Source organism: Seriola lalandi, unplaced genomic scaffold (assembly GCF_002814215.2).
Source record: "Seriola lalandi dorsalis isolate HSWRI2012SDOR001 ecotype SW California unplaced genomic scaffold, Sedor1 jcf7180002054522, whole genome shotgun sequence".
Classification (NCBI taxonomy): Eukaryota; Metazoa; Chordata; class Actinopteri; order Carangiformes; family Carangidae; genus Seriola; species Seriola lalandi.
The window spans coordinates 1,084,434-1,097,676 of NW_019525075.1; the positions used below are offsets into that span (position 1 = coordinate 1,084,434).

The window sequence follows — 13,243 nt, forward strand, 5'->3', positions numbered from 1 at the left end:
ATCATGGCCAAGGTACTAAACTACTAAACAAAGCATGTAATAATTCTAATCCATCGCCTCCGCCACAGCTAAATATAACTGGAACTTTCAGAGAGAATCAGTGGAGCCACCTCCTCCATCCTTCAAAGAAGTGAAATCTTTCCTAGAGGACAAGAACAATCCAATATCCCACTTCACACACTTCAGGACTTGTAAGACAGCATTCAAAGAAGGACTGAAGCTGTTCTGAAGGCAAAGGGTGGTATTTGACTGTTTCCGTATTTTTAAAAAAAAAGCCTTTTAGACCAGCTCTGCTAATTTGCCCTAAGAATATTCAAGATGAATTGCAGTGTTTATCCCTCTGCAATCTCGCTTAAAAAGCACCCAGAGCAGCAGCACACAGGTCCACTTAGTTTAGTGAATGCACTTTTCTCTGTGGTCAAACTCTTTAACGCAGTCAGTATAATCAGAGGTCTTTGATGTGCATTATTTTCACCTTCCTACCTCGTATCTACCTACTTCCTTGCTTATACAGTCACATTTCCTGACGCATTTACCATTCTCCATCTTTGCGGACTTTAATCAGCATACAGGCTGAATGTCACCAAGATAATAAAACACCAGTGTGACTGAGTGAGAATAAGTCAGATGTATGCATTAGTCAATAAGAGTATAGTTTGTCTGCAACAGTTTACAGAGAACGGGTGATGCCATGGGTAACTTGCTCACTCCCATGGACACACAGGATTAAACAGTCAAATGTGCATTTTGAAAACTCCTCCGAAGCACAAACAGAATAAAGGCAGTGGCAAAAACAAAAGTCAGGCCTCTAAACATGCATCTGTTTTCCAAAATGTTAATCAAGCTGCAGCCAAACAAGCCTATTTTACACTGCGGCTGGCAGCCGAGCCCAAACAAGTCATGTGTCTCGTCACATATGTCTGTCCCCAGGACAAGTTAATCAGGCTGTCTCCTCAGCTCTGCTTTATTTTAGATGAGTTTCTAATACTCCTCCCGGCCAAATCCACAGCTAGCAGCCAAGAAAATACAGTTCATGTATCACACATTAGTCTTTCAGACAAGTTACTCAAGCTGTAACCTATCAACCGGCGGGATGACAACTTTACAGGAGCAAGCCCAGCAAAAATATATGTCTACTTGGTCATTGCAGACGTATGTACATTTTTTAAGTAGATTAGCAGCTCTGTATGTCAGTATGAGTATCAACATCCTCTGAGTGAGTGTAGGCCTTGTACATATGGGGGGAGTAGTGACTTCCTAAAATGGAGTGACATAACCCACTATTCAATTGTCAATTACAGCAGCAGTCACAGGACGGTCACAAAGAAAAGTTATTTAAAAAACCCTGTTTTTTTAATAAAACAGGGGTTCTATCTATCTGATATACTTTGTCAAAACTGAGAAATGTGTAATTTACATTTAAAGGAAATTGACTTAAATAGTAATTAGATATTACATATTAATCACTAAATGCACAGCAATCAAAGCCAAATGTCTTTAAATGTTATCTAAGAGTTTAATTTGCTTCTTCGCGACTGTGTCAGTGTGGTTTGATCAGATGTGATTGACAGTGACCTGACAACTGAAGCAAAACAACTGCACAACTGTCATCACATTTGATTCAGATGTTGCTAAATCCTCATTGGTGGAAAGAAATGTGTGACATCACCGGTCCCAAACCGGTGAGAAGAACAAAGACAGAAACACAAAAACAGGAAACTCTCACATCAAATAACCAAATGATTGTAATTTAAAGAGAGAAAATTGTGATCATGTAGAAACTCATTGCTCGCATTAAGATACTGAGAAAATAAAATAGCAGGGCCTTTAAAGAACAGACACAGTAAAAGCTTTACACATGTGACAACAATCATTTAATGATATCTGGCTGCCACTTTGAACTTGTCTCATGCTTTGTCTGAAAATCACTTGTTCATGTCTCAACTTTGGCAAAAAAAAGGCTTTTAACTGATCATAGGGGACAACATTAACTCCTGTGGGGGCTATCTAAGCCATTTAAGAGGCTGAAATGTCCATATGAAATATATTTCCCTTTGTACTGTGGCCATTTTACCCATTACAGCTGTTAGTGGAAGGATGAAAAGGGTGGCATGCCATGCGGCAGGCTGTGAGTGGTTTTCAGGAGATGTAGAGGAAGTTAAAATTGCAGGTAGTAGATTGATCAGACATCTCTCTGCTGCCTCTTGCACAGCACACTAAGCCAGCACTCCGGAAAAAAAGAAAAAATTAACCAAACATATGTTGGAGACAAAGAAGCTGTATGTGTTCCGGTGAGAGGTGAAATGTTTAAAAGAATGCAGATAAACAACAGCGACCAAGTGAACCCATTAGGAACTATCACCTTTCCTATAACTGTTGTCTCACGCCCCCAGCGTGTCCCGGTGTCTTCACGGATGGAGGCAGTGGGCGGACCATCTCTCTGACTGAGTGTCATGGTCTTCATGCTGCTTTTCCAGTTGTTGTTATTGTTGTGAGGCGTCTGCTCAGAGCAGCATCCCAGACCCTCACTAACTGATCTGGTCATCTCCACTACACTGCTGCCTGACAGCTGCAGCACTGAGAAGATTAGCAAGGGGTTAAATGTAATATCTGAGTGATCAGTGAGCTTTATCTCTTTCATTTTGTCTCTCAATCTCCTGCTCCCTTTCATTATAGCTGTCTGGCTGTGTTTTTTTGTTCCCTTGACATACAACCACACGTCTCTGTTCTATAATCTCACGTTTGTGTCGCTGGCCTTTTAGTATTTGCAGCCTCTAAGCATAGCGCACACTTAACTAACCCCCTCCTTCTTTTTCTAATGCCAGCATTAGGGAGTAGTCGCATGCCTGAGGTGCTGCAGGGAAGAGAGAGCGGCAGAAACGATGAGGTGGGTGAAGTGATATGTTGAGACAGGAGGGTTGGAGGACTGCTCTGGCCCACCTCTGTTGCTCTGACAGCGTGGATAGACACGGCGCTGCCAGGGGCCCCTGGAGCATCGCTAAAGCTTGTTAGCATAGCCACCAGGCCTTGAAGATGATGAGTTCTGAAGAGGTGATTAAGCCAATGCTGAGGTCCCTTGTAGGCCTCATAGCACATTCGCTCACAAGGTAGGAGAGGAAGGGCATTTGAAGATAGAACCGCAGAAAAGGACTGGATGGGTAATTCAAGTTCAATACGGTCACTGTGCTCCTCAGATAGTCATTCATCAAAAGGGCTGATATTACTGCTGGTGCAGGAGGGGCTTGGAACAGGTCGAGGTTGACCTCAAAGACATCTCATGAAAAATGAACTCTTGGCTTAGCAGAATAAGGCACATACAATGCAATCGCTGTGTCAAAAGGTGCTAGTGACTGTAGATTTTCCTCTCACCCTCCTCTATTTCCTGTCTCTCCCAGGTTTAGAATCAGGCAAAACAGAGCCGGTGAAAAAATGTCAAAAATCTTAAAAGGCACAAAAAAATAGGACTGGAGTGAAAACGCAGTTCTGGGAGCATTGCCTTTGGTACTCTCAGAAGATCTGTTATAAACAGGAGTTTAGACAAAGTGTATGCAACTCCAGCTCAGTCTGAGTCCAGAGCCTGCTGCCAAACACAAAGGTCCCAGAGATGAGAGTGAGTGGCATTTAAGCCTCCAAACCAGCGAGCCATCTGTGCTGGGTGCCACATAATCTCAACAGGAAACAGTCATTGCTGTACATCACATCATCTTCCTGTCATGAAGCAGCACAGTCACACACTGAATTATATCAGTGAGTCAACTGTGGACCAAGGATTTGGAGTAAACATGCCTCATGTAATTTAAACTCAACATGCACTGCCTCATTGGAAATACCGAATTTAGGTGGAAAACCTTTGTTTCCCCAATACAGTCTAATATCAGACAAAGTCAAAATGGCATTGTCTCAGTTTAATCATCCAACAAGGCTTACTATCCTCAGATGGCACTTATTTGTGTGGGTGGATCTTTACAATGGTGTGTTGGGGTTAAGCACCATACTCAAGGGGATCACTACACTCCCTCAACAAGGATTAGAAACACTCTCAACTATTAGCTCCTTCCACAAGTCTCCCCCCACCATGGAGAACACATACACACACACACGCATGCACGCATGCACACACTCACACACACTCACACACACACACACACACACACACACACACACACACACACACACACACACACACACACACACACACACACACACACAAAGAAACATAGCCCCCTCTCTCTCTTTTTCTTTGTTTGTGTCTGTATCACCTCTTATAAATTTATAAATACTCTGTCTTATTATGGGCAGGGGTTTTTAAAATGCTCGCCCTGATGTTGCTGCTAAATCAACAGATCGCAGACTAAATCAAGAGGTCTGAGTACCCGTGTTGCAATGTCAACCGTGAGTGATTCAACCAGAAGTAATTGCCAATTCAATCAATGTGTCAAAAGCAAGCAGTCTCCAACTAAGGCATGCAGACAGGAAGAAGAGGAATGTAAACGGAGTGAGAAGAGCAGTGAAACGTGCAAAGAGGAGGAGGAGGCTGCATGCGTAGATCCATCCTAAGCACAACTGAAAAAAGAGAGACGAGAGGACAAAACAACCACAGTGTCACATTAAAGAATGACAAGTCAAAGGGAACACTTCATGCATCTGGCATGGAGAACTAAAAATATTTGGGGGGAAAAAAAGGGCAGAAATAAACTAAGGTACAAGCCAACAATGAAATATTTAGAAGACGAATCTATCCCTGCTTTTGGTAAAATGTCAGTTTTACAGCGAGGCAAGTCAGGATCACACAGGTCACCCATTTAATACAGTTGAAATAAGAAATTACTGTACAGTAAGTACAATACTGTGAGTGGGCGTCTGTGGTGTATGTGAGTGTGTATGTGGGTGTTTGCAGCGCTGGAAAATTTTTTACTTCTTGCTAGATCAGCTACCATTTTAAAATTGTAGTCAGTAGCACGATCCTATGCATCAACTGCAAAAATAACTGAAATCATAAGAAGTAACAGGTAGTAAAATCATCTGTCATCTACTCTATTAATATAATGGCGTTATTATTGATAGTATTTGTTAACTACAAATAAAACAATTTCTGCCTGAATTCACAAAAGAACTAAACACAATCATTTCAATAGTGAACTTACAAAGACTGTATACTTTGTTATATTATTCAAGTCCCAGTGAATGTCAGTCCGCAGCACTGTGTTTCCGTGGGTGTGAATAAATGCATGCTGACGTGTACAGCATGTGTAAGATGCATGTGGGTGTGTGACTCTGGATTCTTGTGCCTCAGACCAGTACTGTATGTACGCTGACATGGATAAGCACACGCAGTGCACAGGGACATGGAGGTATTAAAAGGCGGAAAGCAGCTGATTGAGGCTGGGTGGTTGTTTGAGTCTGTGATGGCGTAGCATCATCAGTTTGGGAGCAGCCAGGCTGAGCACGGCAGGCTTGGATGCATGATGCCGGCAGCCATCTGGCTTTGGATGGGACTCCTGAGGGAGACGCAGGCTGGTGCCAACCTTCAGAAAACACTTCCAGCATGTTTGAGAATGAGAATGACATGTTCATCTATACAGTGGCTCTGTGTGAGAGCGGCAACCTGTGTTCCTGCAGAGCTGTGACACATTCACAAATAGTACATGTTCTACATATGTTCACTGTATGCCGGGTGTGTGTTCAAGATCGCTCCAGCAATTTGGAGTGCTAAATGGAAAATAGACATTAATACAATTTCCGTCAAGAATTTCTATAATTCAAGAGATGGATTTAGTCTGTGCATAGCTTTCAGTAGCTGCTGGTTATAAGCAATTCTTTTAGTGAGTCAACATCATGGCCCATTTGCACGAAGAATGTTTTAAAATTAAACATCATTTGTAAAGGTTACCACTTGTGCTACAAATTGCCTTATCTGCAATTTCTCATTATCAAAATTTCATCATGTGCTAACCGCATCATTTATTGCATCGTGTGTTCCAGGCACATAAAACTGAGCCAATATACAGTTCCTGCTGACTGTGATACAGACTGTTAAAAGGTTTCTCTTTGCACAGTCTCTGACTGCAATTTCCCTGCCACAGCTGAGATTATTACAGAATGAGATCATGAAAGTGCTCTTTTGTATGAGTGTATATAATGTATGTGTGTCCTGTGGGCATGTATGGCTTCATTGTACACAGTACAATGACTGCATACTGGTAAAAGTGACGTAATCAGTAGATAAGCAGCAGTCAGAATGTAAAATAATGACTTATTTGTAGGTAAATATGTCAATGTCAAAAAGTTATTTAAACACTGGCCTTACTGCAACTCTGTATTGTTTCTGGCAGAACAAACCTTTGTGACCAGGGACCAGAGCCAAGGTAGACCACAGCTGAACTTTACTTTGCTGACACATCACCGGGATAATGCTAATATTAAACTGAAGTTTGTCTGATCCACCTTAATATTCTGGGAGATGAGACAGAGTCTCATTGAGCAGCTGAAGAGGCATGTTTAGGCTGAACAGACTCCTGTAAATGAGGGAATTAATCTGGAATGAGCTCCAGGAGGAGTTCAAGTTTGCATTAAGGCAGTCATAAGAAAATGTCTAATATGAAAGACCAAATATTGGTGGGTCTCTGTAAATAATTTTATAAATATACCTGCTCTATTTGGAAAGTGCCTTGAGATAACTTATGCTGTGAATTGGCCCTATACACATAAAAATTGACTTGACTTGATTTGACATATATTTCCTGAAAGAGTAACTACAGGTTTTGCAAGTTGAAGTCCAGTGTTTAAATCATATGTGACCGTAACATGTCAAATAAAACCTGCTCCCAATACTCAACCTAACAGCCTCATACGAACGGACACCTGCAATAAAACTAACGTTTTTTCTCCTGTCACACACATGCAACACACAGGCATCAACACACACTGACCTTATGTGACATGAGGAATCAAACACAGGTCTCTCACTGCTCCACACTGCATGAACTATTCATAATGTTCTCCCTCACTGAATTATTAATGAGCTATGTTTTCTGTTTCTATACACTTTTTCTACACTTCTGTCGTTTTACTAATGATCCACTCAGGACCTCCGTCTGGTTATGAACAGTGGGCACACTTCTATATCACAATAATAGACACACAGAGTCAGATCAGAGCACCTGCCCAACCACAGGAACAAAACGTATGGCATATGGGAAAACTGGAAAAATAATGTTATAGCCTGTGAAACTGCTGGAGACTGAAACGTAATGCATTTTGTCAAACACCTCTACCTTTATTTAGAGTCAAGAAAGAGCTAAGGCATGGCTGCATCTGCTTCGGTAGGCTGGAGTAGCCTGTGCTAGTGGACGCAAAGACAGAGCGATTTAGGAATGAGGATCGACATGCGGTGTACTGTAAGTCAGATTGAGCAGCAGACACTTCAGTGAAAACATTTTATGTTCTATTTACAGCCAAACTCTTGGGAGTCGACGATGACACAAGGTTGGTTTTAATCTCCTTGAGCAGCACAATGTGGGAGGAAACAGTCCCAAAACAAGGACATCTTATTTACTCAGAGCCACACATGACTTTCAGCACTAATTGATGTGAAATATTTTGCAACGTAACAAACAGTTGGCTTCCTCTCACTCATTATCTCTGATTCTCACTCTCTTCCTCCTCCTCCTTCTCAATCTATCACCTCTTCCCTTTCTCTCCTCCCCCGTTCTTCCACTCGTTTTTTGCACAGACGCTGGCACTCATCGTCTCATCACAGATTAAAAAGGGGATGACTATTTTTTTTTATATGATACAGCTTTGCCTAATTGGCTCTGAATGAATTATGCATTGTGTCACTCATAGGGTGACAGAAAATGTATTTTCATGAATATTTCCAACATTTTTCTGATTATCACAAGCTACAGATACATAAAAGTCATCGCTACTGGTGCATAAAATTCCATTACAAAATTTCTATTACAAGCGATGCTTACATGTGGCATGGTAAATATTAGTGATTCATTTTGTTTTGATTTTGAGAGAGTGAACCATTTTTATCTGTTATAATCACATTCATTGTCATTTAATGTAGTAAATAAACAAAACCCCCAAAAGTCCAAGGTTGGCCGCATACTTTTTATAGAGATTGTAATTTAACCATTTATTGTTTTTTTCTAATTGATTCAATTACTTTGGCACATAATCAGCAGCTCATTTGTGTTTTCTCCACAGTTGCATCATCACTTTCTATTAGTGGAAGCATTTCCGGAGCTGTGAGTATCGCAGGAGGACTTTTTTTTACTAAAAACTGTTTTCTTCTTGCAGATGAAAAAACAGCAGCATTTATATGTGAGGTGACACATGATCCAAGTAAAAGGAGTTTAAACTTCTTTGCTCATTTTAAAAAGAACAGGTATTGCCTGTGTAGCCAAAGCCTAACATAGCTTATTCCTCTGTGGCACAGACCTCCATTGTTGTCCAGAAGCTATTAAAAACACATAAATGAGCCACACCATTGAACTGGGTGACATCTTTTTTCATTACGCTGAGCATGGGCTCGGTAGTTTATTAGTTGAGCCCATATACACTGTTCTGCTGCTGTATTCACTGGAGCACCAGGTCTGCAAGTGAAACTGGCCACAACAAATACAATTCCATCTGCTTAAAAACTACAGGGCCCAGCTGTTTTAGGAAATAGTTTAACCTCTAAATGAATGTATATATTCTTGAACACTTTTTTCAATTTACATCTTCAGTAAGAACCAATGGGCTGACAACCACAGACAGGATAGTAGATTCAGAAAGCACTGAGATACAGATTAATTGTTATAATTATTGTTATTGTTGTCCTTTCAATACATTTCATTTGATAAACGGTTTCTTCAGTTCAGTCTCAACCCAGTTGCTCAGCCTGTGAGTACAGATTAAACTCAAAGGGCTTTCCAGTCTTGCATCCAAATCAAGATGCTCTATAAAACACATGGAGAGACCAGCGGCACACACGAAGAAGTGTGGCACCTACAGTCTCTGCCACCACGCCCTTGTGAATAGGGACAGATGATCATAATTCTGCCTGCAACAGGCAGGAAAAGACAAAGAAAAAGCAGACGCAGTGAAACAGAAAAGTTTGGGGAGATTAGGAGAGGATGAGGAGGATGAATGTGCCAAACAGGCTGTGGAAATCAAACTGAGAAACCTAGATTCAAAGTACAAAGCCTCACACCATGTCCAAATGGTTCTCACCCAATCTGAAGCAACCCACCTGCCAGCTCACATGGAATGACAACAAAAACTGTTCACGGGTTTGGAAAGAATGCACCTTATGCTGGATTGGGTTGCAGATGGGGCCAGCAGAGCAGAAACACAACGCACCTAATAACGGAGTCTCTCATGAAAACAGAGCAATGGCAGTCTCAAAGTTTTTGTAGACTCAAAGCATCTCATCAGCCAAGCATGAAAAGGACGCCTGACAAACAAATTATCTCTCTGTTTCCATAGCAATCTATGAATGGCCTGTGCTAGTGCCTGTGACAAGCAGATGCCTGGGAAGACAAGGCTCGCCCATAAAAAGCCAGCGCTCTGCAGAAAGCCTGTTATTACTGCTATCATTCAATTGGACTTGATTTGCATAATTAAACTCTGTTATTGCCTGGCTCTGGAAGCCACTGCAAGTCCCTGTTCTTACCAACTGGATTCCCACCATGACAGAGGACAAGGGAGCACTTAAGGGAGGAATACACTCTCAGCTGACCCCTGGATGTGACTAATCAATACTAAAATTATCCATTAAATTGAACTTGATCAGGCTCCATTTCCTGTAGATTGGTCATATATTTCAGTGCAGCTTCAGGGTAGAGCGAGCACTGATGAGGTGAGTCAGAGCCCGGACTTCACTCTGCTAACTACATGAAAGGCCCTGACAGAGCAGAACAGAGCAGGTCCTGACTGAGAAACACAGAGAAGGAAAGAGAGGAAAGAGAAGAAGCTCACAGGCTTACATAAAGCTGTGTGTGTACAAGCTGCATACAGAAACCTGCTGCCAAAAAAATTCAAATATCAACCTGTTCTTTTCAACGGTTCTTATCATTACATATTTTGATAGGAATGTGTTCATCCCTCTGTGTTAAAGAAAAACACTAGGAAACTATATAACCAACACAGACATACAATAAGAGGATCATGAAGAACCTCAGAGACAGAAAGAGCAGAGGCAATTGTTGACAGCACCTAAAGCCAAGTACTTGATTGATGCACACAGGACTTCTCTGTAAAATGCACCTATTCACTCCAAGAGCAGACAGCCACAAATGGATAATAACAAAACCAACTGACCTGCATGGTGACACAGCATTTTTCACAAAAACACATCAATAAATCATTTCATTTAGCAAATCCATGGTGGGCAAGCTGTTAGAGACCAAATGACACTTTGTTATACACAAGTGAAAGCCAGACAGATCAAATCAAAGTCTTACCTCAACTAGATGTGGAGTGGGATTGAATCCACACATGTTGCACACTTGGGAGTGGCACTGTGTGCAGGTGTTGTAGTTGGGTTGTTCTTCTGTGTTGCCTACGTTGAGATTTGTCTTACAGAGAGGGCAACAAGCTTTGGGCTTAGAGGAGTCTGGGGGAGCGTGCTGTTGTTGCTGCTGCTGCTGCTGCTGCTGCTGCTGCTGCTGCTGCTGCTGCTGCACAGGGGCCCGAGGCCCTTGTTGTGTAGGCTGAGGTCCTGAGGGTTTACCTGCCCCAGGTCCAGGACCAGGAGGTCCTCCTGGTTTGGGGGTTGGTTTTGGGTGCTGTTGTTGGGGTTGAGTAGTCTCAGATATGAGAGTGCTGGCTTGGTTAAGGAGAGAAGCACCAAAGCCAAACAACTTCCCAAACGTCTGCTCTGGAGGTGGGGGCTGTCGTGAAGGGGAGCTCCCCGCACTGCGAGTCTGGTCCTGACGGGGGTGCTGGGGTTGGTGGGCGAGAGAGCTGCGAGATAGATCAGGCTGGGATGGGGCCTTGGCTATGCCGGGGAGAGGGACTGCGCCTGGAGGGAGCTTAGCTAGTGGCTGACCTGGGCCAGCTGGACCAGTCTGTTTGGGAGGGCCAGGCGCTGGATGAGCTTGTGCTGGCGGCTGCGTCTGAGGAGGGGTCTGTGTCTGGGGTGCGGGTGCGGGTGCGGGTGCGGGTGCGGGTGCGGGCTGACTCGAAGCATCAGGTGTGAGTTCTGGTTTGGCTGTGTTAGAAGGAGAGTGTATCTGTTGCTGACTCTTGGAGCGTGGTGTGGTCATGTCCATCCCCAATGCCCTCTGCATCTGACAGTTCAGACATAGCCACTCCTGCACCTGTGAAGAAAAAGAAAAATAAACGAAACAATGACCATATGCTACAGTATCTAATCTTCACCATTCAATCTATAAAAGAGAATTAGAGAACGGGATTTAAACGAATAATTCAACATACTGGGAGATAAGCTTATTTGCTTTGCTTTCATGCTAAGGTTTGGGGAGCTTTGTTACCTTTGGACAGAATCAGGCAAGCTGTTTCCTCCCGTTTTCAGTCTATATGCTTTTAAGCTAAGCTAACTGGCTGTTGATGGTAGCTTCATATTTACTGTACAGACACCAGAGTGGTATCAGATTTCTTATATAACTCAGCCACAAAGCAAAAAAATGTAACTATTCCTTCAACAAAAATGCTTAAGTGAAGAACTGCTTAACTTAAAAAAAACTCAAATAATCAAACAAAGATAAAGTACAACACAGATTTTTCCCTTCATCCACCTGGGTTTCTACTGGATGCTCCACTTTCTTTCCACTGTCCAAAGAGATCCAAATAAGATAAAAAACTAAAACTCTACAATGTTGAATGTTAATGTGAAAAATAAATGTGTTGGTCCGTTTGTGTGACAGCCTGGCTGTCTTCCCTTCCCCTCATCCAATGTATGCTGGGATAGCCTCCAGCCAGATCTGAATAGGAAAAATTGGGTTTCGAAAATGATTGAATAAAAGAATAATTGTGAATGATGTAAAATATCTCATTCAGGAAGGATTTAAGCGTCCCCGTGCCTCTGCATGGGCTTTTATTGGTAAACATCATTTACCCGGAAACAAATGTGTGGGAAATAAATGTGACAGATGGGGTGAACTCTGGACTCCTTCAATAAATCATGGCTGCCCATGGTTTTGTAATCTTCCCTCGCGTCTTCTGTGTGTATCTTCCCTCTTTGCTTTCTCTTACTTTCCCTCTCATTACACATGTTCCCTTCCTCATTAAAATCCTCCCACCATTCTCCTCTTGTTTCTCCTGCTTTTTTCTTTTCCTTTATGTCTTGGCTTCTCCTATCTTCTTTCCTGTTCATTTTCTGAGCCATATAGGCACATAAGAAGGTGAAAGGCAGAAAGAGGCCCTAGTGATGGCACATGGCCATATGTGGTAATTGGCATCCTGGTGCTCTGACAGCTGCCGCTCTATTGTAGCTGTCTTGGACTCGTGGTCATTACATAATGCCTTAATGCATTATAAATACCGGCGGAAAAAGGTTGTGTGAGGGTTGTGGCTGGGTTGGAGGTCTGGGGCACAAAGAGCGAGGTGGGAAGCCTGGCCACCAGCCTTTTCCTTTATGCCTTTGGGTCAAAATCCCCTTTCATCCTGTAAAGATGGATTCATAAAGATTTCAATCAGCTGAGAGTGTTTAGCAAAGGAAATTGTTTCACTTCTGCACTGGAATCAAGAAATCAGGAAATCAGGATATCAGGAAATCAGGAGGGCCTGTGGCCATGGGACAGTGATTCACACACAAGTTCACAAACACACAAACAAGACACACACTCATAAATACACATGGTGGTAGTCTCTATATAAGCCCTATATTTTGACATTTATTAGAATTGCTTAAACCATTGACTATGAAGTACAATTCAATACAATATTACTGTTTTAAAATCAGCCAACACACTTTTACGATACACATATAATCAAAACTTTACAATGGCTGTTTACTACTGTGTCATATAGTATTGATGATGAATTTTACATGGGCAGCAATACTAAATATGATTGGCTGTAAATGTGACGCTAATTGTATGCTGAACTTTGCACATGTAATAACCTGCACTGCTTTATTCGATTTTAATTGCATAATATTATTGACTGCCTCGAGCATTGTTCCATATGTTGTCTGTTAAATACATTTTAGACAAGCTAGCGGGCAGCCTGTCCCTTCACAGTTTAGCTATAGTCTTATGAGTCACTGAACCTAAAGTGTAGTATG

At 42.2% G+C, this 13,243-nt stretch overlaps 1 protein-coding gene across 1 annotated transcript in view; it reads right to left on the reverse strand.

Moving 5' to 3' along the window:
• Positions 1-13,243, reverse strand: part of bsnb (bassoon (presynaptic cytomatrix protein) b) — a 64,669-nt gene that overhangs the window by 30,503 nt on the left and 20,923 nt on the right. The window contains exon 3 of the mRNA XM_087176033.1: positions 10,458-11,315. Coding sequence (XP_087032159.1) covers positions 10,458-11,315 — 858 coding nt within the window. The remainder of the gene's footprint in view (positions 1-10,457; positions 11,316-13,243) is intronic.